Consider the following 24,763-nt stretch of genomic DNA (forward strand, 5'->3'; position numbering starts at 1 on the left):
ATCACCTGAGAAAAGAGTCTCAAGGACGGATTGTCTACTTTGGGTTGACCTGGGGACATGACTGCTGGGTGTTGTCTTAATAAAGCTGATATGGGAAGTCCTAGCCTTCTGTGGGCAGCACCATTTCCTAGGCAATGGTGTGTGTGTGTGTGTGTGTGTGTGTGTGTGTGTGTGTGTCTGAAACAGTATAGGAGTAGAGAAATTTCTTTCTGTTCTGGACTGTGAATATGATGTGACTAGCTTCTTCAAGTTCCTGCCTCTTTTACTCCCCATGGACGGTAACCTGGAGTTATGGGATAAAACAAGCCCTTTGTCACCCAGGTTGCTTTTGATCAAGGCGTTTTAATTTTAGCACAGCAAGAAAAAAATCTCAGAAAGGAAATCAGAGACTAAACTTTAGGTAGTTAAATCACAAATGCCACCCATGGAGTTATCTATAACCTTTCTTGCCAAGATACTTACTGCTTAGCACTAGCAATACTAGAAGGTGCATGCTAAAGCTGGTCCTCACAGTGCTGGGCTACGTGGTTGTCCCCAAACAATGTTACCTGTGCTGCACTTAAAAAAAAAAAACATTTTCTATGCTAATTCATTTCACTCAGTCCCTCTTTATACCCAGGGTGGGTAGGGGGTTGGGTGGTCTCCAAGGACTTTGACCTCCCTACCACCACAGCTTCTGACTGGGAAGATATGACAATAAGATGTGATATATCTCTACAGCACTCAAGAGTGTTTCTACCCATGATTCATTTGAATCTATTACACAGCAACTTGTGAGACAAGCCCAGTATTACTATTTTCATTCCACAGGATGGATACTACAGCTGCTATGGTGTCCATCCAAGGCCATAGGAGCATAGATTAAGGGCTTGAAACTTTGTGCAGTTCCTTTACCAATCATCAGTACCTGCTTAGCACCAAGGATGTCTCTCTTCTATAACTGGCCATTCATAAAATGGCTCCCTTCTGTATATAACTGGCCATTCATCTTCAGCATAGAGTATGAAACATCCACTCTCTGCCTAAGGACCACAAGGGAAGGTAGAACTTACCAGAGTCCAGGTGATCAGAGACCAGCCGTAGGATGTCCCCAGGCTCCCCATCGATGTTAAAGCAGACAGTGAGTTTGCTTAAGGGGAAATCCACTACAAAATGAGGATCACCATCCACTACCAGGAGCAAAGGAAAAAGAAAAGAAAAAAAAATGCTTATTGACTAAAGACTGCTTTATGTTATCAGATGGATCATCAGTTTACTGATAATCATAATGCTTCAAAAACAGTGTCCTCAATTCTAAGTATGGAAAATGTACAGAAGAGTTACAACCAAGTTACCCAGTCAGTGTACAGTGAGGGCACACACAGTGAGGGCACACCAATTTCCGATCTCTCGATTCAGATGTGATGGTGTGTCCATCACGCTCCAGACAACTAGGCTTTGAGAAGTAAGAAGATACAAAAAGAGAAGGGAGATTTTCAATTAATTTTCAATGACTATTAAGTTTGATTTCCCATGTGGACACTCATCAAGGGACAAAGACCCAGAGCTTGAGAGGTGGCTCAGTGGCTAAGAGCACTGGCTCCCCCCCTTCCTGGAGGACCCAACTTCAGTTTCTAGTACCTACATGGAAACTGTAGGCTCACAACCATTCACAACTCCTGTTGCAGGGAATCAGACACCCTCCTCTGGTCTCTTGGGGCACCGCATGTAAGTGTAACACAGACGTACATGCAAGCAAAACCCTCAAGCTCATAAAAGAAGAATAAATAAATCCTTAAAAAATAAATAAAAGGGGGCTAGAGAGATGGCTCAGCAGTTAAGAGCACAGACTACTCTTCCAGAGGTCCTGAGTTCAATTCCCAGCAACCACATGATGACTCACAACCATCTATCTGTAATGGGTCTGATGCCCTCTTCTGGTGTGTCTGAAGACAGCTACAGTGAACCCATATAAATAACTCTTAAATAAAATAATAATAATAATAATAATAATAATAAAGAATGAGGAGCTTTTCTTATCTATGGTAAGAATTACATGGAGATTACTCTTTCTCCAACTTAGTTTAACGTGTCCAGCCCTCATCCTGAGGATAATAGCTATGAATCAGCTCAACACAAAATTTAAACTTACTCAAATCATTACGGAAGCTTTAGGAGTGAGCATATGTATGTGTATGTGTGGGAGTGTGCATTTTCACATGTGGCACAAGCATCTGTGCCTGTGCTCATGCCAAAGGAAGGCGTGAGGTATCCCTCTCTATCGCTCTCTGCCTCATTCACGGAATCTCCAGCTAAGCTGTCAGACTGCCAGCCGGCAATCTCACAGCACTGACTTACAGGCAAACATATGTGGGAGGGATCTCGCCGCTGGGATTCAAACTCAGATCCTCGTGCTTGCACAACAAGCACTCTCACTAAACCGCCTCCTCGACCTCAGTATGGAATTTTCTTTTCCTTTTTGCTACCTACTTGTCAGTCTAGAATGTAAATGTTGTAGATTGCAAGGTCATCCTGTCACAACATCAAAGGCTGGACACTCTCACCACACAGCCTCATAAGCATTTACCGTGTGAACTGCCTGCAGCCCTCGGCACTAATGATCAGCCCACATTCAGTCAGTGACAGGTCAAGCATAAAAGTCACTAGAAGGCTGAGCATCGTCGTCAGTGACGATGGTGGAGTGTCCCTTTTGGGTCACACAGATGAGACTATAAGCCTCAGTCCTATTCTTCGTTTCCTCTTCACGTTTCCTTGTCTGCTATAGACAAACAGTGTTTTCTCTTCCTCAGCAGACTCTCGGAGCGCTGATACCCATAGTCCTCTCTTACTACATGGCAGATGCCACTTCTCCCTGAGTTATACAGAGAACATGACTGGGAACACCTCTCTGCTCTGTGTGAATATGTGAATGGGGATTGTGTGTGTGTGTGTGTGTGTGTGTGTGTGTTGGAACTGTGAGCCTGGAGGAGTTCAGTCTTTTCGAACTGCAGAGAAGTCCATGTCTTCCCCGTGACTCCAGTACTATCAGAAAAGACATTGAGTGAACCCAGCAGCACTCACAGTGAAGGGCCTCAAACCCTGTGCAAATGGTAACATAGAGAAATACAAGGTGAGGACTGGAGAGATGGCTCAGTCAGTAAAGGCAGGCGCCTCCCAAGTAGAGGGACCTGCATTCAATCATGGAAAAGCCAGGTGTGGCAGCCTGCACCTCTGAATCTCAGTGATGTGGAGTCAAGTGGATCTCTATAAGCTTGACGGCAGCTACGCTCACCTACTTGGTGAAGTTTCAAACCGGGGGTGGGGGTGGGGGTGGGGGATTCTGCCGCAAATAAAATGTGTAAGGTACCTGAGAAATGGTACATTGAAAACACAACACCTGGCCCCCCAAACCCTCATACAGGGGACGTCATTCACTTGTTCCAAGGTTATATGGAGGAGCCCAGCAGTGATCCCCAGAGGCGAGGTCCAAGAGAAAGGTTTGCTTGCATTCCGCAACTCACATGCGCATTCCCTCTGTGGGACGCTCTGTGCTCTACCCCACAGCCAGTCACTGACATGTCCCTGGCCTTGTAAACACGCACGTCTAAACACGCACGTCTAAACACACACGTCTAAACACGCACGTCTGGCTCATCAGCAGAAAGGAGAGAACAGAAACTCACGAGGGAAGATGCAAGCGTTGGGAGATAACAACCACACGTTCTTCCACCAGGATCCTTAGTATATTACATTCTTAGGAGACACTGCCAAAAGGGAATTTTACTACTTCTTCAATCTGTGCCTTCCTTCAAAGCCAAGGATCCAAAGGCAAACAAAAAACAAGACAGGGAACAAAAATCTAAACCAAAACAACAACAAAAATCCTGTCTGTATAACCAGACATCTTCACTTTTGTGACACTGTTTTTAACTTTGGGGTAGCAGATACCAGAAGCATACTTCAGCTCTATAAAGCCCAGCATCGCTTAAACGCGGTGATGATCGGAGTGAGCCTGCGCTCAGCTCCCCACCCCCTCTCCTGGCACTCCTGCAGGGCTTGTCATCCCCTTGGTGTTTATAGGACGGCTTGTGTGGTTCTTGTTCATGTCCTCACATAGCTGAACAGCACAGGGAAGGAGGATGTGTTCTGTGAGCTCCCGTTCTCACTGGCTTCGGAGAATCCACAGAATTTTTCTCACTCTTACACGGTTACCTACCTGATGTTTTAGAGATCTGAATTCTTGGCTCATAGGGTTTCTTGAGAGCGGGTCCTGAAAAGAACACAGAAAAAGTCGAAAGATGTTTGAAGATGCGTGGAGAGGCACAGAGAGCAGTCAGTGGAGTCGAGAAATACACAGCAGCTTTCAGATATATTCATAATTAAAAAGCAAAAGATCACAAACTCCAGGCAAGCCCGGGCTATGGAGTGCAGCCCTGTATCCAATAATAAAGCAAAACCAAAAATGATTCAGGGCCAGCGAGATGACTCAGCAGCTAAAGTCACTGACCTCGCCACCAAGCCTGAGGACCTGAGTGCAATACCTGAGCCTTGCAGGGTGGAGGGGACAGACAACCCCCTCATATTGTCCTCTGACTTGTAGTCTGCACTGTGCCCTCGCCACCTTTATCCCTCCCCACAGGAACACACACAATAAAAAAATTCGATGTAATGGCATTTTATATAAGTAGACCAGGATGAAGTCTCACTCACTTTGCCAGCAGATGCTTCGTCTGTCTGAGGTGGGAAACAGCTTGTCTGGAAGCCCTGAAATCCTCAATACATTTCCAGGGCTACACGCCCCATAGGAGAGGCATCTAGTATTAATAGAACAGCCATTCTATGCCAAAGGACACTGGCTTCCTATTTGCCGTTGGCAATGGTCCTTCATGAAACTTGTATTATTCCCCACTCACAGGCAAGCGACTGTACTCTCAGGGAGGTCCCTAAGTCTGTCCTGGCTGCTCGTAGGGTCTGTGGATCCGAACCTCATGTTCCCTCTGCTGCTATAAGTGCTTGTCAGAGTTTAATGTGAGAAATAAATTAGCCAGTATTTGTGTGATTCTAGCAGGGCCTGGTTAACTTCAGACTCTTTTCTAGGAGACAGAAATTTGACAAGAACAATAAAGATGTTACCCATTAAAAACCAGGCCACTTTCCACATGGTGGTGGTACTGATGATGTGGCCCTTGGCTTTAGTTTAAATTTTTTCCTGTCACTAAGAATTCTGTCAGCTCTCATCAAAATGAGGGGTGTGTAAATCATGAATTTTCAAGAGTGCACATGTTGGTTTTTTAGAAAATGTGCATGTCCTATTTATTTCTTACTACACAGTCCAGGATGAGCTCAAACTCACTGTCTTTCTGCCTCAGCCTGATGAGCTGACATCAGTGGGCAACATTTCACAGCCTCTCGCCATTCTTTTCCACGCTCTTGGGAGCTATAGTTGAGAACAAGTATAGCTGTTTGAGGTAGCATCTGGCGACTGTGCCTTTCATGTAGTGTCATTCTTTACAATGCTTATAATATGATAAAAAACAATAACCCAGACCTCCGCTGAGGCTCCCTTGGCCTTCCAAGGACTCAGCTCTTACGCGCAGGCCACCCCCGAGGCTGTGCTACCTGGCTGCACGCTGGCCTCTCGCAGGTTCTGCACCACTGTCGCAGGTCCTGTGGCTGCAGACATGCCATGAGCGTCCTCCAGCTGGTTTGCATGGAGCGCTGGCCTCCTCAGCTTCATGGAGGTGAAGGGGGTGAGGAAGCGGTACTTCAAGGCTAAATCCTGGGCCTTCTGCCTCAGCTGTTCTTTCTCTCGCTCACTGCTGCTCTGCACCCAGGAGCTCAGCAGCTCCTTCACCGTGAGGTAGCTCCAGAGGCGCTCGATGTGGTTGAGGTCCTTCTCACCGTCACTGGCCAAGCCAGGCGTGACAGAGACATCATTGCCCATCTTCCGGGACTCCACGGGGATGTCCTTTTTCAGGATGACAAATTTCTTACTGTTGCTGGCAGTGACCTCCACATGCAGTTGATCAGACTTCTTGTCTACCATCTTCCCTGCAATCACGATCTCAGAGCCATTGAAGTAGTTGGGGAACAGGGTTCTGGTGGCATGCTCTACTACATCAGGAGGGTAGTCTATACGGATGTCAGAAAGAAGCGGGGTCCGGATCTCATCGTAGAACCTGCGGAGGTAGAGCAGAGAGAATCAAGGCCTGGCTGTGCTGCAGGTGGTCAGTCCCAAGGAAAAATCAGACTCTCAGAGGGTCGGGGTCTGACTGTGCACCTGATCGCACCCAGCACAGCACTGTTAGGCATTTCAACAGCAGATGGCACAGCAGTAACCAGCGTCCCCCTAATGACTGAACACTCACAGAGCTTCCAGGTCTGCAGAGGAAGGAAGATGGCAGCCTCCTTAGCATCGATCAAAATTTCCCACTGCCTAACCAACACTTACTTTCTTGAAATAGTCTTTATGTGATAGAGCCCCTCAAATTCCTCAAAACACCTGATAAATTTTCATTGGACATACTTAAGTTTCTCAAAGTCCTATTTATAATTTGGTTTTTTTTTTTTAAACTTAACTGTATGTTATGCAGGTACTCTGGGCAGCATGTCAAACTTGGGAAAGCCCATCTGGACTTCAGATAGTGCTTTTGTGTGATCTAGTGTTTGCTTCCATTAGCATCTCCTGTGGGCCCATTACATGGCTGCTTCTGGATAAGCAGTGGTGCTATTAACATGTTCCTTCCAAGGACCTAGAAAGTGAGGACCACGGGGGTCTGTCTCCACTTTCTTAACAGTATCTCTTTCAGAGTCAATGGCTGTCTCCTTGTGTCTTTTCGCTCCTTTCAAACGATAGTTTCCTAACTGGGCATGTGTCCATCTGCCTACAAAAGAAAATTCCCAGCCTCCGTTATGGATGGCTATGCCGCGAGATCATAGCATTTCACCTGTGCAATATAACTAGGAGCCGTATGTACGTCTTCCAAGACGTGTGCTTGGCGTAAAACAGCCCATGCTCACTTCTGTTTCTATTCTTCTTGTTGGGTCTCGAGATCAGAAATGACAGTGACTCAATTTCAACACTGCAGATAAGAATAATGCCTAAGGAAGTGGGGCATAGAAGAGCCCCCACTTGGTCCCTGAATGGATGCAGGAGCAGAGACTAGCCTGTATCAACCATTGAGGAGACTTAAATAAACCACTTAGTGAGCCATTACAGCGAGATGTGACTGTGGGGCATCTCAGCTTCTACACTCATCTACATCTTCCAGATATTTGTGAGGATCATGGGAGACGATGAATATAGAAAATGAGTGGCTTGTTTTACGTTCTCCAGAAATGCAAGGTATGGAGAGCATTTCTGGCACAATGGCAGTTTAGATAATGGATTTCAATACCATTGCTTTTCCTTGTCACCTCCCGATTAGGCCCTGGTTCTGTTACATAGAGCAGCAGGTTTTCTCTCTTTGAATCTGGTTTTGGATAATTTTTTATAAGGTAGGAAGCAGATCTAGGTGCCCACAATCCTCGGAGAAAGATGTCAGCCAGTCCCATAGTGCTCAACTGTTTTGTTTGCGTATTTTAGAATTGGGTTTATCATTCATAAATTTCTTTGATTGTGGCAAGTGAACTCTAGATCAAGCAGACTTTTCCTGTGAAATAGATCCCATGCTTGCACAATGCAGATTGAGGTACATTGTACTGAACCTGGGGACAGTGTTTCCTTCAACAAACAGCAAAATCATATGCCATGATCCACAGCATGGTATGTGACACAAGCCGATTCTCAGAAGACATAAGTACTAGATTCTTCCATGACATCAAACAATGTTTTAAGTGTTCATCAGTCTTAATTGGTCATTTCACTTCAAGTTGCAATATGATCATGTCGCCAGTTATTCAAAATATCATGATGTTGACTGTAACCCTACCTGAACAGTAATATGCAATACTCATTGTGTCAAATCTTTACAAGTTTGTCCATTGAACCGTCATCAGTTATAATCCTCGTTTTACAGAAAAGGAAACAGACAGAGACAGCCTTCAAAGCCTACCTAAAGTAACATATTAAACTCAGATCTGACTGGTTTTTTTTTGGTTTGTTTTTTGAATTATGAGCCAGGCATGGTGGTACACACAAGGATTACCAAATACTGTAGGGTCGGAGGCAGCAGCATAACAAATTCAAGGCCATCTGAGGAATTTAGCAAAATCCACATCTCAAACTAAAATTACAGAGGGGCTAGCTCACTGGCATGTGAATCATTTGTTTAGTACACACAAAACCCTGAGTTCAATTACCAGTGTTGCAAAAGAAATAATTAGAAGTAATCTTAAATATAAGATTAAACCCCACTGTAACATTCCTCAATGCAATGACCTGTCTGCATCTCCAGAAGACGAGAGAATAAGGCCGAGAGAAAAGCACTCTTAGCTCTGGGTTCTTCCTACATCTGCCCTCAGCCCCTGGTTATGAGAAGACAGACAACAGACCCGATGAGCTGTGTTCCCGCCTTCTCCTCCTCGAGGACTCGCCGCGTGAGACCGCAGTTCTCCAGCGAAAGTTTCTCTAGCAGTTTGAAGTCCACGTCATTGCCGATGCCAACGGTGAAGATGCAGATCTGTCCTCCAGTGGCTTCCTTGGCATTGCTGAGAATCTTGAGGGTGTTGGTCTCCCCGAAGGTGGGTTTCCCATCGGTGAGGAAGACGATGAGGGACACGCTGCGATCTTCAATGTCATTCTGGGCCACGTAGTTGTTGAGCAGTTTGATGGCAGTCTGAAGGGCCCCATTGATATCTGTGCCTGTAGGGCATCAACACAGGACAAGGCATGGCTTCTACCTCTGAATGCACAGTCAAGGCTGCATGCAGCTCAGAGTGCATGGGTAGGACTTAGATATAGTGGTGGTGATTTCCTGATTTATCTAGAAATCTGACAAGTGTTTGCCAACTATAAGTAAGTGATTTGGAATTACTGTACTGTAAAAATCTTCTCCTGTGACTGGGGACACACACACACACACACACACACACACACACACACACACAACTTGAAAATAAAAATCTTCTGAATGTGCTCAGTGATGATTCAGCCTGTAAGTTCCCTTTGCCTTAGTATCAATGGTCTCCCTAATGTTTTGTGAAGATATCATTGAAAAGAACAGGAAGCTGTTGGGTATAGAAATATGAAGGAAGACTCACAGAAGGAGAAAAGAGCAGGAAAGGAGGATGTAGGGGGAAATGGAGACCCCCCTCAGGTGCCTTTACATTTTCCCCATGAGATCCAGATGACTAAAGAACTAATGAATCACCGTTATTATTTCTACTTCCTTGTCTTCATCCCTTCAGGATCACATCTGCTTGTGAAAACCCACGGAGAAAGCGTTAGAATGCAGAGCTCCCGAGTGTGGGGAGATGAGGCACTGGACAGCATGCTGCCTAGACAATCATAAGGACCAGGATTTGGATTCCCCAGAATGCACACGAAAGCTGGACATGGCTGCGCGCTCCTGTAACTCCAGCAGTAGAACCTCAGAGACAGGCAGACACCAGAACACAGTAGCAGCAGCCATCCAGTTCAGTGCACTCCCGGTTCAGAGTCAGTGGAAGATCCTCCGAAAATAAGTTAGATAATGAAAGAGGAGGACATCTCATGTTGACTTCTGGTTTCCATATGCATGCGAGTGCACACACACACACACACACACACAACCATACATCCATACATGCACATGCACCATCCTTGCCACATTCCCCTGCAAAGGTGTTTATCATTAGCATCTCTATTAAAGTGGCCAGACAGAGACTTGACCATATGTTAACAACTGTTCTCCTGGTGGGTGGAGAAACTGGCAGGTGATTGGCTGAGGGGAGGAGCTTGCTGTGGTAGTGTTTCTGGATGACTAAAAATTCCATTCAGCTTGTCAGCCCCACCCAGCATCAGGAGGATGATGCTCTCACAGTAGTGTTGGACATCTGTTTCTCTGGACTCCTTCTAGAGGCTTGAGATAAAATATGCACGCCGAACCCCCTCATTTTAACTAATTGTTTTTTTTTTTAATTGGCCTGAGATTAAAAATATATGTCAAAATGTTTTTACATTCTAAATACCATTTTTTAGTAAAATGTAGGAGTTGTTCTGGAATGGGAAAATGTATCATGTTTAAAAGAACCAAATTATTTCCCTCATTGCTTTTTGTCCTCAAAACAAACAGACTAGAAGCTGGACATACGTATATTCCCAGCATTCAGGAAGCAGAGGCAGGAGGACCGCTGAGAGTTTGAGGTCACTCTGGGCTATACAGCGAGACTGTCTCAAAAAAGACAAGCATTAAACAAAAGAAGGAAAGCAGATAACCTGTGATTGTAAGAGACCCATCTGTACATGTCACTGCAGTTCAGAGTTCAGACGGGTACAAACGATGAAGTGGAAACAGAACCTAGCATAGCTCTCTTATTTTAAGATTTACTTATTTTATGTATGAGTACCCTATAGCTGTCTTCAGACACACCAGAAGAGGGCATTGGATTCCATCACAGATGGTTGTGAGCCACCATGTGGTTGCTAGGATTTGAACTCAGGACCTCTGGAAGACCAGTCAATGCTCTTAACCGCTGAGCCATCTCTCCAGCCCTGAACCTAGCATTTCTTTGAGTCATTCATTTGCCTTCTTTTTTATTGTGCGTAATTCCATCTAGCTCTGAGTGTGTGGGCATGAACACGTAGCGAGCCTCTGTATTGTCTTTCGTCAGCACCAATGCTGCCAAGTCTCCTCCTCCACTCTGAAGCTGAGGAGAGTCAGGGCATGAATGCAGCTTTGGCTTTCGCGCTTGCGCACACACCCGAGGCACATCGGGGCTCAGAACGAGGGCCATGTGTCCTCCTGAGGCAGGCAGGGTGTCTCCTGTACGCTTGCCAGCGCTGAGTCCCCTCCACAAGCAGAGTCCTACGCAGCTGTCCAAGCATTCCACAGAGAGATCACAGGTTGCCCCACTACCAGAAAGAGAACTACATCGTATAAAAATAAGCAGCACATTTGATCTTTTTTTTTTGTACACACACACACACACACACACACACACACACACACGGTAGATGTGCAGTAATTGCTTTTTTTCTTCTTCTTCTTTTTTTTTTTTTTTTGGCTTTTTTCGAGACAGGGTTTCTCTGTGTAGCCCTGGCTGTCCTGGAACTCACTCTGTAGACCAGGCTGGCCTCAAACTCAGAAATCCACCTGCCTCTGCTTCCCAGAGTGCTGGGATTACAGGCGTGCGCCACCACCGCCCGGCAGCACATTTGATCTTAAGGAGCACAGAGCCCGTATCTGCTCTGGCCCTTCAACAAGCTTAGAGTAGTTTAACTCTCACTCTGACAGCCCGGCTCCCGGCCACCCTCTCATTTTACGGATGAGGCACAAGGAGGCAAATGGCTAATGAAGAGTGGAGCTAGATTCGAGTCCAGAAAAGCAAGCTCCAACCTTGAAAGAACATTTCATAGAGAACGAGAGCCCTCTGATGTTCTCCAGGGAGGGCCAGGCAATGAAGGGTCAAGGAAATAAAAGAACGAGAGATCGTTTCATGGTTAAGAGCTCTTACGGCTCTTGAAGAGGACCCAGTTCAGTGTCCAGCACCCATATTAGGCAGCTCACAGTTCCGGGGACTAGTGCCCTCCTCTGGCCTACATGGGCACATGTACATGGGTACACATAAACATGAGGGGGGGGAAGAGAGGGAACCGAGAGGGGGAGGGGAGGAGAGGGAGAGGGGGAGGGGAGGAGATGGAGAGAGGGAGGGGAGGGAAGGGGAAGGAGAGAAAAGGGAGAGGGAGAGAGGGATGGGAGGGGGAGGAGGAGAGGGACAGATAGAGAGTGGAGGAGGGGAAAGGGGAGGGGAGGAGGATAAATGAAAGGGAGAGGGGAAAGGGAAGGGGAGAGGAGAAAGGGGAAGAGGGGAGGGGAGAGGGGAAAGGAAGAGGGGAGAGGAGAAGGGGGGAGGGGAGAGGGGAAGGGGGAGGGGAGAAGGGGAAGGGGGAGGAGAGAGGGGAAGGGGAGGGGGAGAGGGCAAGGGGGAGGGGAGAGGGCAAGGGGGAGGGGAAAGGGGAAGAGTAAAGGGAGGGGGAGGGGAAGGGGGAGAGGAGAGGGAAAAAACAAATGAACTAATAGGGGTTCTTAGGTTTGGGTTCTAAATGAAGATATCAGCTCTTTTCTAAAGATGTTTATTGCCTCTATGAGGCACACAATTCTAATAGTAAGCAATACCAATAGCTTAAGTGCAGATAATCACTGAGCCTGTATCATGCATCAAGCAGCATGCTGGGACTTAGAAATACACACATACAAGAAAATAAAAATAAGCCTCAAAATATTCCCCAACCAAGAACAATTTGCCCAAACCAGCTTCCTTGTTCAGGATCCATCCACATTATGGATGGATTTTCCAACAATTACTTGTCATGGTTAACTTATGATCTAGGAAATGAGGATTTACAAACTTGGAGACATATAGACACCTGGGGAAATTGCCATTGCTTTTCTTGTTAGTACCAGCTTCCACTCCTGAAGCCTTGCCTCTTTGCAGAGAATGAGTGTATGGTCATGGCAAAGCTGGGTAGGAGGGCTGTCAGGAATCACCCTTACCTCCAGTTGGTGACAGGTGGTACATGTAGACCTTGCCATTCCTAATGTTGTCAGGAGTCACTGGTAGCAAGTGGTCCTTCCACATTTTAATCCGGTTGGAAAACCCAATGATATTGAATCGATCCTGGGGTCGGAGGTCATTGAGAATTGTGACGAGGGCTTCCCTGGTCTAGGTGAAGACAAAGCACAAACTGGTCACCTCTGAGCCCATTTGTCTACATAGTCCCTGACTTAGAAACTGACTACCAGGACCAGGCTTAATGTCTGCCCTGTAAGGCTCACACCCCCTGCTGGAACACGGTATAATATGTGATAGCTGGATAGAGGTCATGAGTGTTTCACTCAACACTAGGTTGCTTGTTGCTACCAACCATAGTATATCAGCTCACTACATCTTCACAACTGCCATCTTTCAAAACTCTTAAAGTAAGGCTTGATTTCTGTATATGTGCATATGTGTGCCTGGGTGTGTATGTGAATTCACACTTGATGGGTCACACGAGTGGATGTCCCAGGACATTTTGTGGACGTTTTCTCTTTCTGCCATGAGTCTTGGGGATTGACCTTAAGTTATTCGGTTCTATAACAAATAGCAATTTTTACCTTTCTGAGCCATCTCACAGCCCTCAAACACCATTCTCCTGAACTAGATTGTTTCTCCACACTGTTTCATTCATATCGTTCACCAAGAAGCCATTTGTCATTTCCAGAAGGTGGGCTACGTTCCACTATGAACGTTTCCTCACTGCTCCAAGAAGCCCCACCATTCCTTTCTCTAAGCCGGCTCTTGACTTAACACACTCCTACTATCAAGCACATTTCAGAGTAATGATGGCTTACTTTATAGCTTTCCCATTAACTGATGGTAAAGGTTCTGTAGGTGGGTCTCAGTCCCAATCCTATTGCCCGATTAACCTTCAGGAAGTGGCAGACATGGGTGTGCTGGTGAACAAATGACTTAATATCTAACAAATTATAAAATAAAATTAAAGATAATAAAAAATATATTTGTGGCAGTTTGAGTGAAAATGGCCTCCATAGACTCATAGGAAGTGGCATCATTTGAAACTATCAGGAGGTGTGGCATTGTTGGAGTAGGTGTGGCCTTATTGGAGGAAGTGTGTTACTGGGGGTGGGGGTGGGGCAAGGGTTGAGGTTTCAAAAGCTCAAGCAAGGTCCAGTGGCTTTCTTCCTGCTGCCTACAGATGAGGATGTAGATGATCAACTTCTCTCCAGCACCATGCCTGCCTATGTGCCACCATGCTTCCTGCTATGATGACAATGGACTAAACTTCTGAACTGTATGCCAGCCGCAGTTAAATATTTTCCTTAATAAGAGTTGCCATGGTCATGGTATCTCTTCAGAGCAACAGAACTTTGACTAAGACAGTATTATCTTTTCAAAGATTGTATTACATTTATCTGTCTGTGTGTGGGGGATAAGGAGTGTGTTCTTGTGCAGTGTCATGTGTAGAGAGGTCAAAGGACAATTTGTGTGGGTGGTTCTCTCCATCATAGCGGACCTAGGGTGTGGTGGGACGACCTTTATCCACTTATCTTAGGGTACTGTTGATAGGATTTAAAAATATTACAAAATCTCTGAACTGGAGTGATATGGGAATATGCTATAAGGAAAGGAATCTGAAGCTGACCATGGGGCTACACACTTGGAATCCCAGGACCCAGGGGTAGTGCCAGGACCGAGGCTAAGACCATGTGAGCAACATGATAAGAGTTTGTTCCTGAAAGTGGACAGAGGGTTCCTGGGAGAGAGGGAGCAAATAGGAGGAGAGGAAAGGAGAGGAGGGGAGGGGAGAGGAGGGGAGGGGAGGGGAGGGGAGACAAACACTGCATGTCTCATGAGTACTGTCGTCGGAGGTTTAAAGAATCCCAGTGTAGGAAGTTGAGGATCTGCATCACCTAGTTGCCATAGCAAGGGCCCTGGGCACAGTATTTACCCTCAGTTCAGCTCTGGGCAGGAACCTATGTGCCATACATGGCTGCCCCTAAGTTATCCCATCAGCACAGTCAGATGACAAGCCTGCCTCATCCTTCATGAACATTTTAAAATCAGGAACGAGATGAAGGGTGCTCAGAAGGGAGCGGAGCCGATGGCGGACATGTTTGCTACTGTTTGGTCCCCAGTGAGGTGCACAAGGAGATTTCAGAGAAGCACTGGCTCCCAGGGGCGGGGGCACAATAATGGGCGGTACAGATTGTATGTTTGCTTTGGCTTCCCCCTGACCTTTCCCTGGGTGTGTGAACCTTGATTAATGTCCTGGATCCAGACAGTTACTGTACCTTCTCTCTCTCCATCCTCAGGAAACTCCCACCACTTTCCAACTCTCCCTTCTGAATGTCTCCCTCTACTCCACTCTCCAGTCACCTTTCCATCCTGTAACTAGGTGCTCCCTCAAGATCCCACAATCCTACTCTTGTCTTCCAAAGGAAGCTCCAAACTCCACTGCCGAATCCCAGAGTGTCTGCGTTTAAGACTCTCCGTTCCGCCCTCTCCCGCAGAGCTTAGACTTTCTGGCCTGAGCGTGTGTTTGTCCAGCTCCGTGGTGATCCTTGTGCAAGGATCTGTACATCACTGTTCTGCACATTCCCACTGTTTCTTCATTCCGGGGCCCTGGAAAAGCAGCAGAGTCTAAAGACATCACCACAAGTGTAAAGGAGGAAGAGGAGGGGGAGGAACAGGAGGAGGAAGAGGAAGGCGAAGGAGGTGATGGTGATGGTGGGGATGATGATTTTAACACCTACTATTTCTGTTCATTAGCTATCATGCTGAGTGCAAGATGATTGGCTGGCTCAGTCCTCATAGTCACCTGGGGTAAAGCCTCTAATCAGCATTCCGATTTGTATGATGCTACGTGTGCAGAGGAATTAAGAATTGTGTTCCATAGGAGACATGATTAGAACGCAGGAAGTCCCGTGCCAGGACTCACGCCAGCATCCAGGACAGTGGGACCTGCAGCTCCATTGGAAGCCAAGTGCTCTGAGTCAGAGCCTTTGCAGTGTGCAGCTCGTCTTGGGAACTGTGCCAACTCCCCTGCCAGGCTCTCATTCTTTCTTTGTTTCTTTCAGTTTGCTTTTTTGGCAGCAGCTAATGGATTCATCCTCTATAACATCCACGCAGAAAGCCCTGCAGGAATTCCACATCAACCCAGGAATGAGAACAATGGGTACATTTCATGAAGTCCATCTCCTCGCCCTTCCTGGGGCTGTCTCTCACAGTCCATCTCCTCATCCTTCCCAGAGCTGCCTCCTACCTCCAGTTCCTCCAGGAAAAGAGAAGCATGGAAACCCTTATTATCCCCCATAAAGCTAGGAAAATCCCTCTCTTCTGTCTCCTCCCCTCCTCCTGGCTCAAAGCCTTCTCTCAGCAGCAGAACATTGATGCAGAAGGTTCTTTTCCCTTCCCAGCTCTAACCCCCATCCCCAGGAAACACGGCTAAGCATTCTGAGACAATACACAGAGTCTATACTCTGAAAGGGTAGCACTTCCTTGGGGACATCTGTGAGACGCTCTGCTGTGAAGGCACATCCTACATAGAGCCTATTTGCTCTAGCTTCTGGAGATCCTCTTCCTCTCTGTGGGGTTCCCATGGTCTCCCTCCGAGTTTTCTCATTACTCCCTTCAATGGAAGAGTCATAGGATGTCTTCTTCAGCCAAATTTCCAACTAGGCTCCCATACCTCATTCTTTCCTCTGATAAAATTTATCTTTATTCAGGTTTATAGCTACCAATTCTTTTCTCCAAGACTTCCAGATTCACCTCTGGAACACACTTCTCTCTAAATTAAGGACAAATTGCCAATCAGTTCTCCAGGCAGGACCCTTGGGCAGCTCAGACTTAATGTGTTGGAAACTGGAAACTTCATCTTCCTCCTCAATCTGTTGTCCTTTGTGTTCGTTCTCTCTCTCTCTCTCTCTCTCTCTCTCTCTCTCTCTCTCTCTCTCTCTCTCTCTCTCTCTCTCTCTCTCCTGGACAGAGGAACCTTCAGAAACCCTGAAGCCCAACTGACAACTGTGACTGTTGTATCCAATGTTCTTCCTGCCCCACCTGCAGCTGCCAAGTCCTTCAGCTCCCAAGCCTGGAATTTCAGCTGCTCTTTCTAGATATCCTCAGGATTGTAATCTGCATGTGCTCTGTCTGTTGTCTTCCATTTTGTTTATTAACGTACACACTGGCATGCATAACTTTATGTGACACAAGGTACGTGGCCTACTATAGTCTGTAATCTGATCTATAACTCAGACGGCCTCCAGTTTATGGGGTCTCATGTTTCAACCTCACCAGTTATGAGGTTGTTTTGTACAACGCATGTTTTGTAGTTGTGGCAGTGATGGTGACTCCTCCTCCTCTTCCTCCTCCTCCTCCTCCTCCTCCTCCTCCTCCTCCTCCTCCTCCTCCTCCTCCTCCTCCTTCCTCCTCCTCCTCGTCTCACTTTATATCTTCTGGCTATCTTAGAAGCAGAGAGCTTTACCTGTCCCTGCCCCTTCCTCCCTCTGACTCCTGAGTTTTGGATTAAAGGTGCATGCCATCTTGCTCTTCATTTTTATAAGAACAGAAGAAAAACATAAAACGCACACAATCCCACGCAGCTGGCATTAACCATTGTGAAAATGCTGGTGTGCCGCAGGGTCCTTTAGAAACTTCCTGACTCTGTGTGTACGAAAGGGGGAGAACCACAGAAACAAAACACTGAAGGAAGAGAAAGTAGAAGAGGAGTAGGAGGAGGAGAAGGAGGAGGAAGAGGAGGAGGAGGAGAAGGAGGAGGAGAAATTGATTTAAGAACAGTGAGGAAACAGCCAGAGACACAATATTATTAGGTAATGTGATGGATGTAAGAAAGATCAAGGATCTTTGTAATGTAAGAAGGATCACTGGTCCTTGGGAACTGTGATCATTAATGGTCATCATTAACTTGACAGAATCTATAATTGCCTGGGAGATGACCTTTGGGGATGCCCATGGACAATTACCGCGATTACATTAATTCAGGTGGGAAGACCCATACAATGGGAGCCAGGCCTGTCTAAAAGAAGGAGGAGAGCTTTCATCACCCTGCTTATTGACAATGCATGGGGTGTGATCAGCTGCTTCAAGGTCTGGCCGTGATATGAGCTGAAACACCCTTGAACTGTGAACCAGAAGAAACCTTTCTCTCTTAAGTTGCTTTTCTCAGAGTGCTTTATCATAGCAACAGGGAAAGAAACTTGTGCATGAAACAAGATCAGATAATACTGAGCGATGTCTCATCACTGAGAAACATTAGTAGTAGGCTCACAGTGGCTGAGTCACAAGCTACAGGAGGAATATGCAATTAGATGTCTGCCCTCTTGCTGATGGGAACGGGGCATCCCAGTGCACACAGTGGTCCTGCACAGGGAATGGCTCATGCCAGGTTCTTTGCTTGCGTTTTCCTTGACCGCTAGCTCATCTGAATGAACACAAGACAGGTGTCATCTCCCAACAAACCACCTAGATGCCGGAAGGTCTGGAAGCATCTGCTCAAGAACAATATGCAGCTGTTCTCTTTAGGCTGTGTCTCCAGGAGCTCAGATCCTCAGCTCAGAGCGACCTGGAGCTGCCTGTGGGTCGAGGGTCCTTGTCAAAGGCAGTTGTTTGTTTAGCTGTTGACATCTCTAGGGACTCTTAACCAGTATCCCCAGAGCAATGACTCTGTCTCCTTGATGTGTATTTTTCCCAGAATATTCTCTGTGGTTATTCAGTCTCCCCATCTTCCTCTTGAATAAGGAACTGTTCTTTCCTCATGACTTTGTAAGGCCTCAGCTGTGACCTGTGCACCAGGAGAAAGCAAGCCAGCAGCTGACAGTTGCACCATTTCCAGTCCTGTTAGAGCTGCCTGGGGCGATCTCCCAAGCCATCCCAGAGGGAGCTGAGAGACAGCTACTGCCACTGCCTACAGCTTCTCTACCCTCCCTTAACCTTTGACTTACTTTTATCCAATTTGATGGACTGATCAGCTTCAGATCTCGGCCTTCCCTACAAGGATCTAGAGGGACTAGAGGGACGTGGTGACTGGCCACACAGCGGAGTCATCATTCGTGGGCTTGAGCTGACCTTTCTCTGCATCGTACTACATGTTGAAGAGTAACAGAAGCCTAGTCAACCTTTGTCCAGAAACGGGGTTAGCACATTCCAGAGAGATCAGAGCAAGCCCAGAGAGGCAGAGAATGTGTGTAATCTAAGCTTCTAAGAGCCTTGGAACCATCCTGGAGGCAAAGAAGTAAATCATGAGGGGCTAACCAGATGCCCTTTGGGGTTCCTGCCAGACCAGACAAGGCTGTAACTGAGATGGATATGTTTGGGTAGAGGTGATGGACAAGGTGGGTTACCATCTACAGATACCCTTCTAAAGCCTGAACAAAAAATGATGGAAACCCCAGGAAACCACATTGCTTAGATTTCTTCTATTCCCAAAGCTCTTTCTGGGCCTTATGTATTGGACAGAGGCCAAGGAACCCCCAAAATGTGCAACAAGGAACAATGGTGCCCCTAAATTCATTCATGAATAGGCAGCCAAAGTCAGTGAAGTGCTTACTGTTCAAGCATGAAGAGTTGAGTATGAGCCTCGAGCCTACATACAAAAGCCAGGTTGGGGGGGGGGGAGGGGAGAGAGGGGGAGGGAGGGAGAGGGAGAGAGAGAGAGAGAGAGAGAGAGAGAGAGAGAGAGAGAAGTGGTATCTGGAGCATGCTAGCCAAACAACCTAAACTAATTTAAGTCCCAGTCAGAGACCTTGCCTCAAAACCAAAACAATAACAACAAAAGACCTTCTCCAAAATAATTTGGCCAGTTCCTGAGGAAAGATGCTTGAGGTTGACCTCTGGCCTTCATACATAAGAAAACAATCAATGTTCCCACATGAACACATGCCCTCCTCTGCATGAACACAGTAGATCCACATAACACACACACACACACACACACACAAACAGGTATTTAAAATTAATTAAAACCATGTATGTAGGTGCATGCTTATAATACTACTACTTGGAGGCTAAGGCAGGAGGATTACAGTTGAGTCCAGCTCGGGCTAACTAGTTTCATCCTGTCGCCCTAATTCTGAGGCATTGCATAGAGTCTCAGTGCAGGAAAGGGTAATAAGGGCGGAGGTAGTCGGATTATGGAGAGGGGTTGAGTGTCTGATGTCAGGATGTCACCTATGCCTTCAATAGGCCACTATCTCTTTTCAATGTAAAATTCCACAACGGGATACAGAGGAAAGGGAGATGTGTGCATAGCAACTGCAGGGAGAGATGGCAATACTAGACAGGGGACAATTGTCACGAGGAGAGAAAGTCTAATGGCTGTGTCTTCAGAGAGAAAAACAACGAATTCACGGAAAGTGTGCTAAGGAGACCAGAGAACTCTTAAAGAGGTCAGCCAGCAAGAGGCCCCTGAAGGACATGCTAGTTTTCAATAGTGCTGGTCCACAGCCAACATCCATCCATGCACCCGCTGACGCATAAGGACAACTGTGAACATTGTCCAGACATGTCATCAGAAAAGACCTAGAATCTCCCTGACTGTATTTGAGCAAAAGGATATAGAAAGATATGCAAACAAATATTGGAAAAATATGCAAAATATAAATACAATGTATGTAGATAGATGGAAATAAATATATTTATTTGCCTAGTGAAGCTAAACCCTTGGCCTGGGTACAGATATTTGTCAAGATTCCCTTCTAATCCTAACTATTTAAGATATCAAAGGTTAAAGATTACTCTCTGCTTAACATTGTTTTACTGTGACAAACTCCTCATACTGTGTGTACTTTCCTTGGATTAAAAGAAGAATGAAGTATTTTCTTTTAAAACAACATCTTAGAAGTCCATTCCAGGTCTGCCTTAGGTTGACTACGATAGAAATCTTTTAATCTTCATGAAATTCACCCAGAAACTAGCCAGAATCTAAATAAACCAACGCACATACTCTGCTTCAAATCTTCGCACAGTTCCCCTGGTTGGCACTGGCCTCCTCGCTCCCCTGGATGTGGCGAGAAGCATCCCTCAGTGGTGCCTATGGGAAGCAGAGCTGGGTTCTTAGGCGCACAGTCCCCTGTTCCTTCTTCCCCCCTCTGTTCAGGGAAGACAGCACTTGAAGGCAGCTCTGTCTTGTGCGATGGGGGTCCTAAGCTACACTTAGAGACAAGAGTTGGAACTTTATTTCTCTCCCTTTCCATCTTCCCAGCAAAACCACACCCATGCAGCTGCAGGCTCTTGGCCCATGCTGCAAAGCACAAGCTTTCCCCTACGGCGACTATTGTGCAGTGAATGGTGATCAGTGTCCAAGAAGACCCTCAAAGAGAGGTCAGTGGAGCCCACACCAAGTCCAGCTGGTGCCCACGCCTCCCTACCACTTCCATCAGCGTACCCGCTGACACAGCTTTTCCCAAACAGCTCTGCGTCTGTGTCAAACCACACAGGATCTAATTGACACAGAAGGCTTTTGTACCACAAATCCTAAGTTGTTGGGCATAAGACAAGGGGAACCTGTGACATCATAGACGAGTCCAAGTTCAAGGGAATGAGTTAGTAGCCACACTGTGGCTTCAGAACAACGATGCTGTTGTCCCATGCTCAGTCCCACATGCATCTCATTCTCAAATGTTTACCAAGGTGCTGACATTCTCACGTCCATTGGTACCCATGACCCTTTAGAATGAACCCGAGAGAAAAAAATATCTTAAAGCACATGGGTTAAAGCAACCCAACAAAGAGGCCCAAGACCTTCTGGAAGTCTGATCAGAACCGTAGAAGAAAGAGGTCATAAGGAACCCTGTACAAGGTGAACAGCCTCTGTTGCTGGGAAGCAGCGTAGAAATGCACTGCCGCCTCCTGGCCTGTCAATCACGACCTCTTCCCCCAGGAAGGTGATTCTCAAGGACCACACCCAATGGAAAGCACTGTTCCTTAACCACATACAATCAAAGAAACAGGACTGCAGCAGTACTTCCTCCCAAACAGTGTGAAAATTTATTTGGATAAAGTGGAGAGTTTGGACTTCAAGTGTTTTTATGAGAGTGGGATTCTTCTGCCTCTGCTTCCGGATTGTTGGGAATACAGGGGGTGCTTCCACACTTGTCTTGATTTCCTTTTTAATCTCACTCCACTGTTAGCATCCCCCAAAGCTGAGCACATTTCACTTAAGACTCAGAAAGCAATCGGGTCCTCTGCAAGAAGAGCAAGCTCTCCCAAGCCCCAAGTCTCATCCCCAGGCCTGGCTGCCGCTAGTACTTCAGGACTGAAGCTTATAATGATAGTTAGAAATAAAATTCCATCTAAATTAAAGGTTAAAGATGTTTAGATTAAAAAAAGCCATCAAAATAAGCGTAACTTAATCTCTTTAGTCTTTGTGTAACATCACTCTGACACGAGAGACAGAGTGCCTTACCTCACCTCTGGCTCAAGTTAAGATGAGTTTCCAGTGCTTTGACAAACATGCTGAACACAAACCCGATGATGTCACAGTACATTCTTCTAGAAAGTTCTCTGCCAATAATATTTCTTTACATCTTCCTGGCTTGCTGGTCACATCCATGTTTTTCATATTTGGATATGTATAATATTCAAACATTGTAACAGTTCTGATTTTGGGACAGGGTCTCATGTAGCCCAGGCTATCCTCAAGCTCATGTAGCTGAGAGGCATGACCTGGAACTCTTGACCTTCTTGGTTTGACCTTCAGAGTGGGGGTGTTGTGGGGTGGTGAGGGGGTAGGGGGTGGGTTGGGGGTTTGGGGAGGAGGGGTCAGAGTTGCACCACGACACTCAGCTTTATGCAGTGCTGGGCATCAAGTGCAAGGCTTTTTCATGCCCACGCTGTGCCAGCTGAGCCTCTAGCACTCAGAATGACCGGCCTTCCCAGAATTAGTTCTTTTGAGAGGTTAATGCTTGTGGCAATTTATTCCCACTGTTGACTTCATAGCTCTCGCCCTAGCCAGAATACGGCCTTACCATCTGGCCTTGGTTGCCCTATCAAAAGTGCAGCCTGTTTATCTGTAGATTTGTTACAGCTGGAGCATAAGATGTGCGGCACAGGCTTTTATAGCCAATGCTTGGTCCCGAGCTTTTGGCACTATTTTGGGAGATTAGAGAAATGTTATGAGTTGGGCCCTAGTTGGAGAAACAGCACAGGTGGGGGTGGGGCGCACATTTGAAGGTCAGTCCCCTTCCCAGGCCTCGGTCTCACTTTCTTCGCCCTGTCCAGCAGAGGTGAACAATCTCCTCCTCGAAGGATTCCTACCGCCTTTGTCACTGACTGCCACGCCTTAAAATCAGTGCAGCCCCTAGAACCGGAAATGTCTGTATCCTGAACTAAAGTAAAGCCTCTCTCCTTCAAGTTGTTCTCTTAAGTTTGCAAAGTAACTCACTCAGGTGGTAATCCCTGGGTGTGGCTTCTTTCTTCAACCAGAGTGTGTGCTGTCAAGAGAGATTTATCTAGAGCTGAGCAGGTAGTTTTGTCAGTAAAGAATTTGTTGTATACTCATGGGCACGAGAGTTTGGATTTCTTAATATCCGTGTTAAAAACAAACAAACAAACAACCGGGTGATGCATCATGTGCCGGAACCCCGTTGCTGGGGAGACAGGGATAGGAGGATCTCTGAGGGCCACCAGCTAAATTGGTGAGCTCAAGATTTAGTGAAAAATTTTGTCTTAAAAATGTGAGGGGGCTGGGCGGCCGGCGGCGGCAGCGCACGCCTTTAATCCTAGCACTTGGGAAGCAGAGGCAGGCGGATTTCTTAGTTCGAGGTGAGCCTGGTCTATAGAGTGAGTTCTAGGACAGCCAAGAGTACACAGAGAGACCCTGTCTCGAAAAAGCCAAAAAAAACCCAACCAAACAAACAAACAAAAACAACAACAACAACAACAACAACAAAAATGTGAGGCAGAGAGTCACTAGGAGACTCGAACCCCAGGAAGTGGACCTTGGGCGTGCTGCTGTCAGTCAGGGGCAGAGCAGATGACAGTCCTTTGTTCATCCCAGCTTGAAGCCTGGCTTGGTGGCCAAAGCTGTTTTATAACTAGGACGCATAACAATCAAATCAAATCCAGGCAGCACTGCGCAGAAGGAGGAAGAGAGTCCTGTGGACCGCCCTGCCCCCCACAAACCTGCCTGGATGGAGGATGTCACGCAGGGGCCTGACAGCCACGTGACCAGCCTGCAGTGGGAGGCACCCCAAGAAAGAGAAGTGGGGCAGCTCGAACATTATGAAGAGAGACGGACCTGGAGACTCAGGGTGGAGAGGTGTAGCCTGCCGTGAGCGGCCATCCCCATCCCCTGGGCTGCTGCTGAGAGCCATGTCTGAATCTGTGGCTGCACAGTGTGGCTGGGGTGTGGCTGCACAGTGGCCGGGGTCTGTGGTGATGTTCATGGCTCTTATTCCCACTGGAGAACAGGAGGATGTCCCTGGCTTGGGCAGCTTCCGGGACTACCTGTATGTCCAGGGGCTGTGCGGAACTGGCCCCACCCGCCACAGGATGGGCTACCTCTGGTAGCATTCAGGAGAGTGGGCCCCGCACCACATACAAGCAGCACGGTAGAGCTGGCCCTAATGGCTGGGGTGTGGGAGAGCTGACCCCACCACTTGTGAGGGTAATGCTCTCCCCACTTGTCCCTTGCTACCTGCAGTAGTGTGTGTATGTGGGGTGCTGGCCCTGAGGGCATGAGAACTGGGCAACACTGAGGAGGTGGCCCTGAAGGCAAAGGCACGGTGAGCCAGCTCTGAGGGTGTGACCGCAAGAGAGCTGGCCCGGCCCTGCTCAGGCTGCAGCTCTTGGGAGAGTGGGGCCCTCGCCTGAACTGGACCGCCCAGTGAGGCTGGCTCTGGAGTTCAAGGTACAGAGAAGCAGGAGAGCTGACCCTGACACCCGTGGCTGTCATCACTGGGTTTCCCATCCAGACCGGGGCTGGAGAGCTCGCTCTGGTAGTGAAGATGGGGGAAGCTGGTGGGATGACCATCTCTGCTACTACTCAGATCCAGGGCGCGGAGATGGCCCATCCCAAAAATCCGTATCATCTGCAAATGGTTGGGACAGGTGAAGAGCCAGTCCTGCAGTTCCACAACCGCAGAATCTCTATGTCACAGGACAAGAGGCTAATCGGGCGGAGTCC

At 47.1% G+C, this 24,763-nt stretch overlaps 1 protein-coding gene across 1 annotated transcript in view; it reads right to left on the reverse strand.

The window, feature by feature from the left end:
* Itih5 (inter-alpha-trypsin inhibitor heavy chain 5) overlaps window positions 1-24,763 on the reverse strand; it is a 99,128-nt gene that overhangs the window by 5,790 nt on the left and 68,575 nt on the right. Inside the window, exons 8-12 of the mRNA XM_052157247.1 lie at window positions 12,615-12,783; window positions 8,473-8,782; window positions 5,599-6,158; window positions 4,196-4,249; window positions 1,053-1,169 (exon numbers count right to left, since the gene is read on the reverse strand). Of these exons, the coding sequence (XP_052013207.1) occupies window positions 1,053-1,169; window positions 4,196-4,249; window positions 5,599-6,158; window positions 8,473-8,782; window positions 12,615-12,783 (1,210 nt within the window). The remainder of the gene's footprint in view (window positions 1-1,052; window positions 1,170-4,195; window positions 4,250-5,598; window positions 6,159-8,472; window positions 8,783-12,614; window positions 12,784-24,763) is intronic.

Source organism: Apodemus sylvaticus, chromosome 14 (assembly GCF_947179515.1).
Source record: "Apodemus sylvaticus chromosome 14, mApoSyl1.1, whole genome shotgun sequence".
NCBI lineage: Eukaryota > Metazoa > Chordata > Mammalia > Rodentia > Muridae > Apodemus > Apodemus sylvaticus.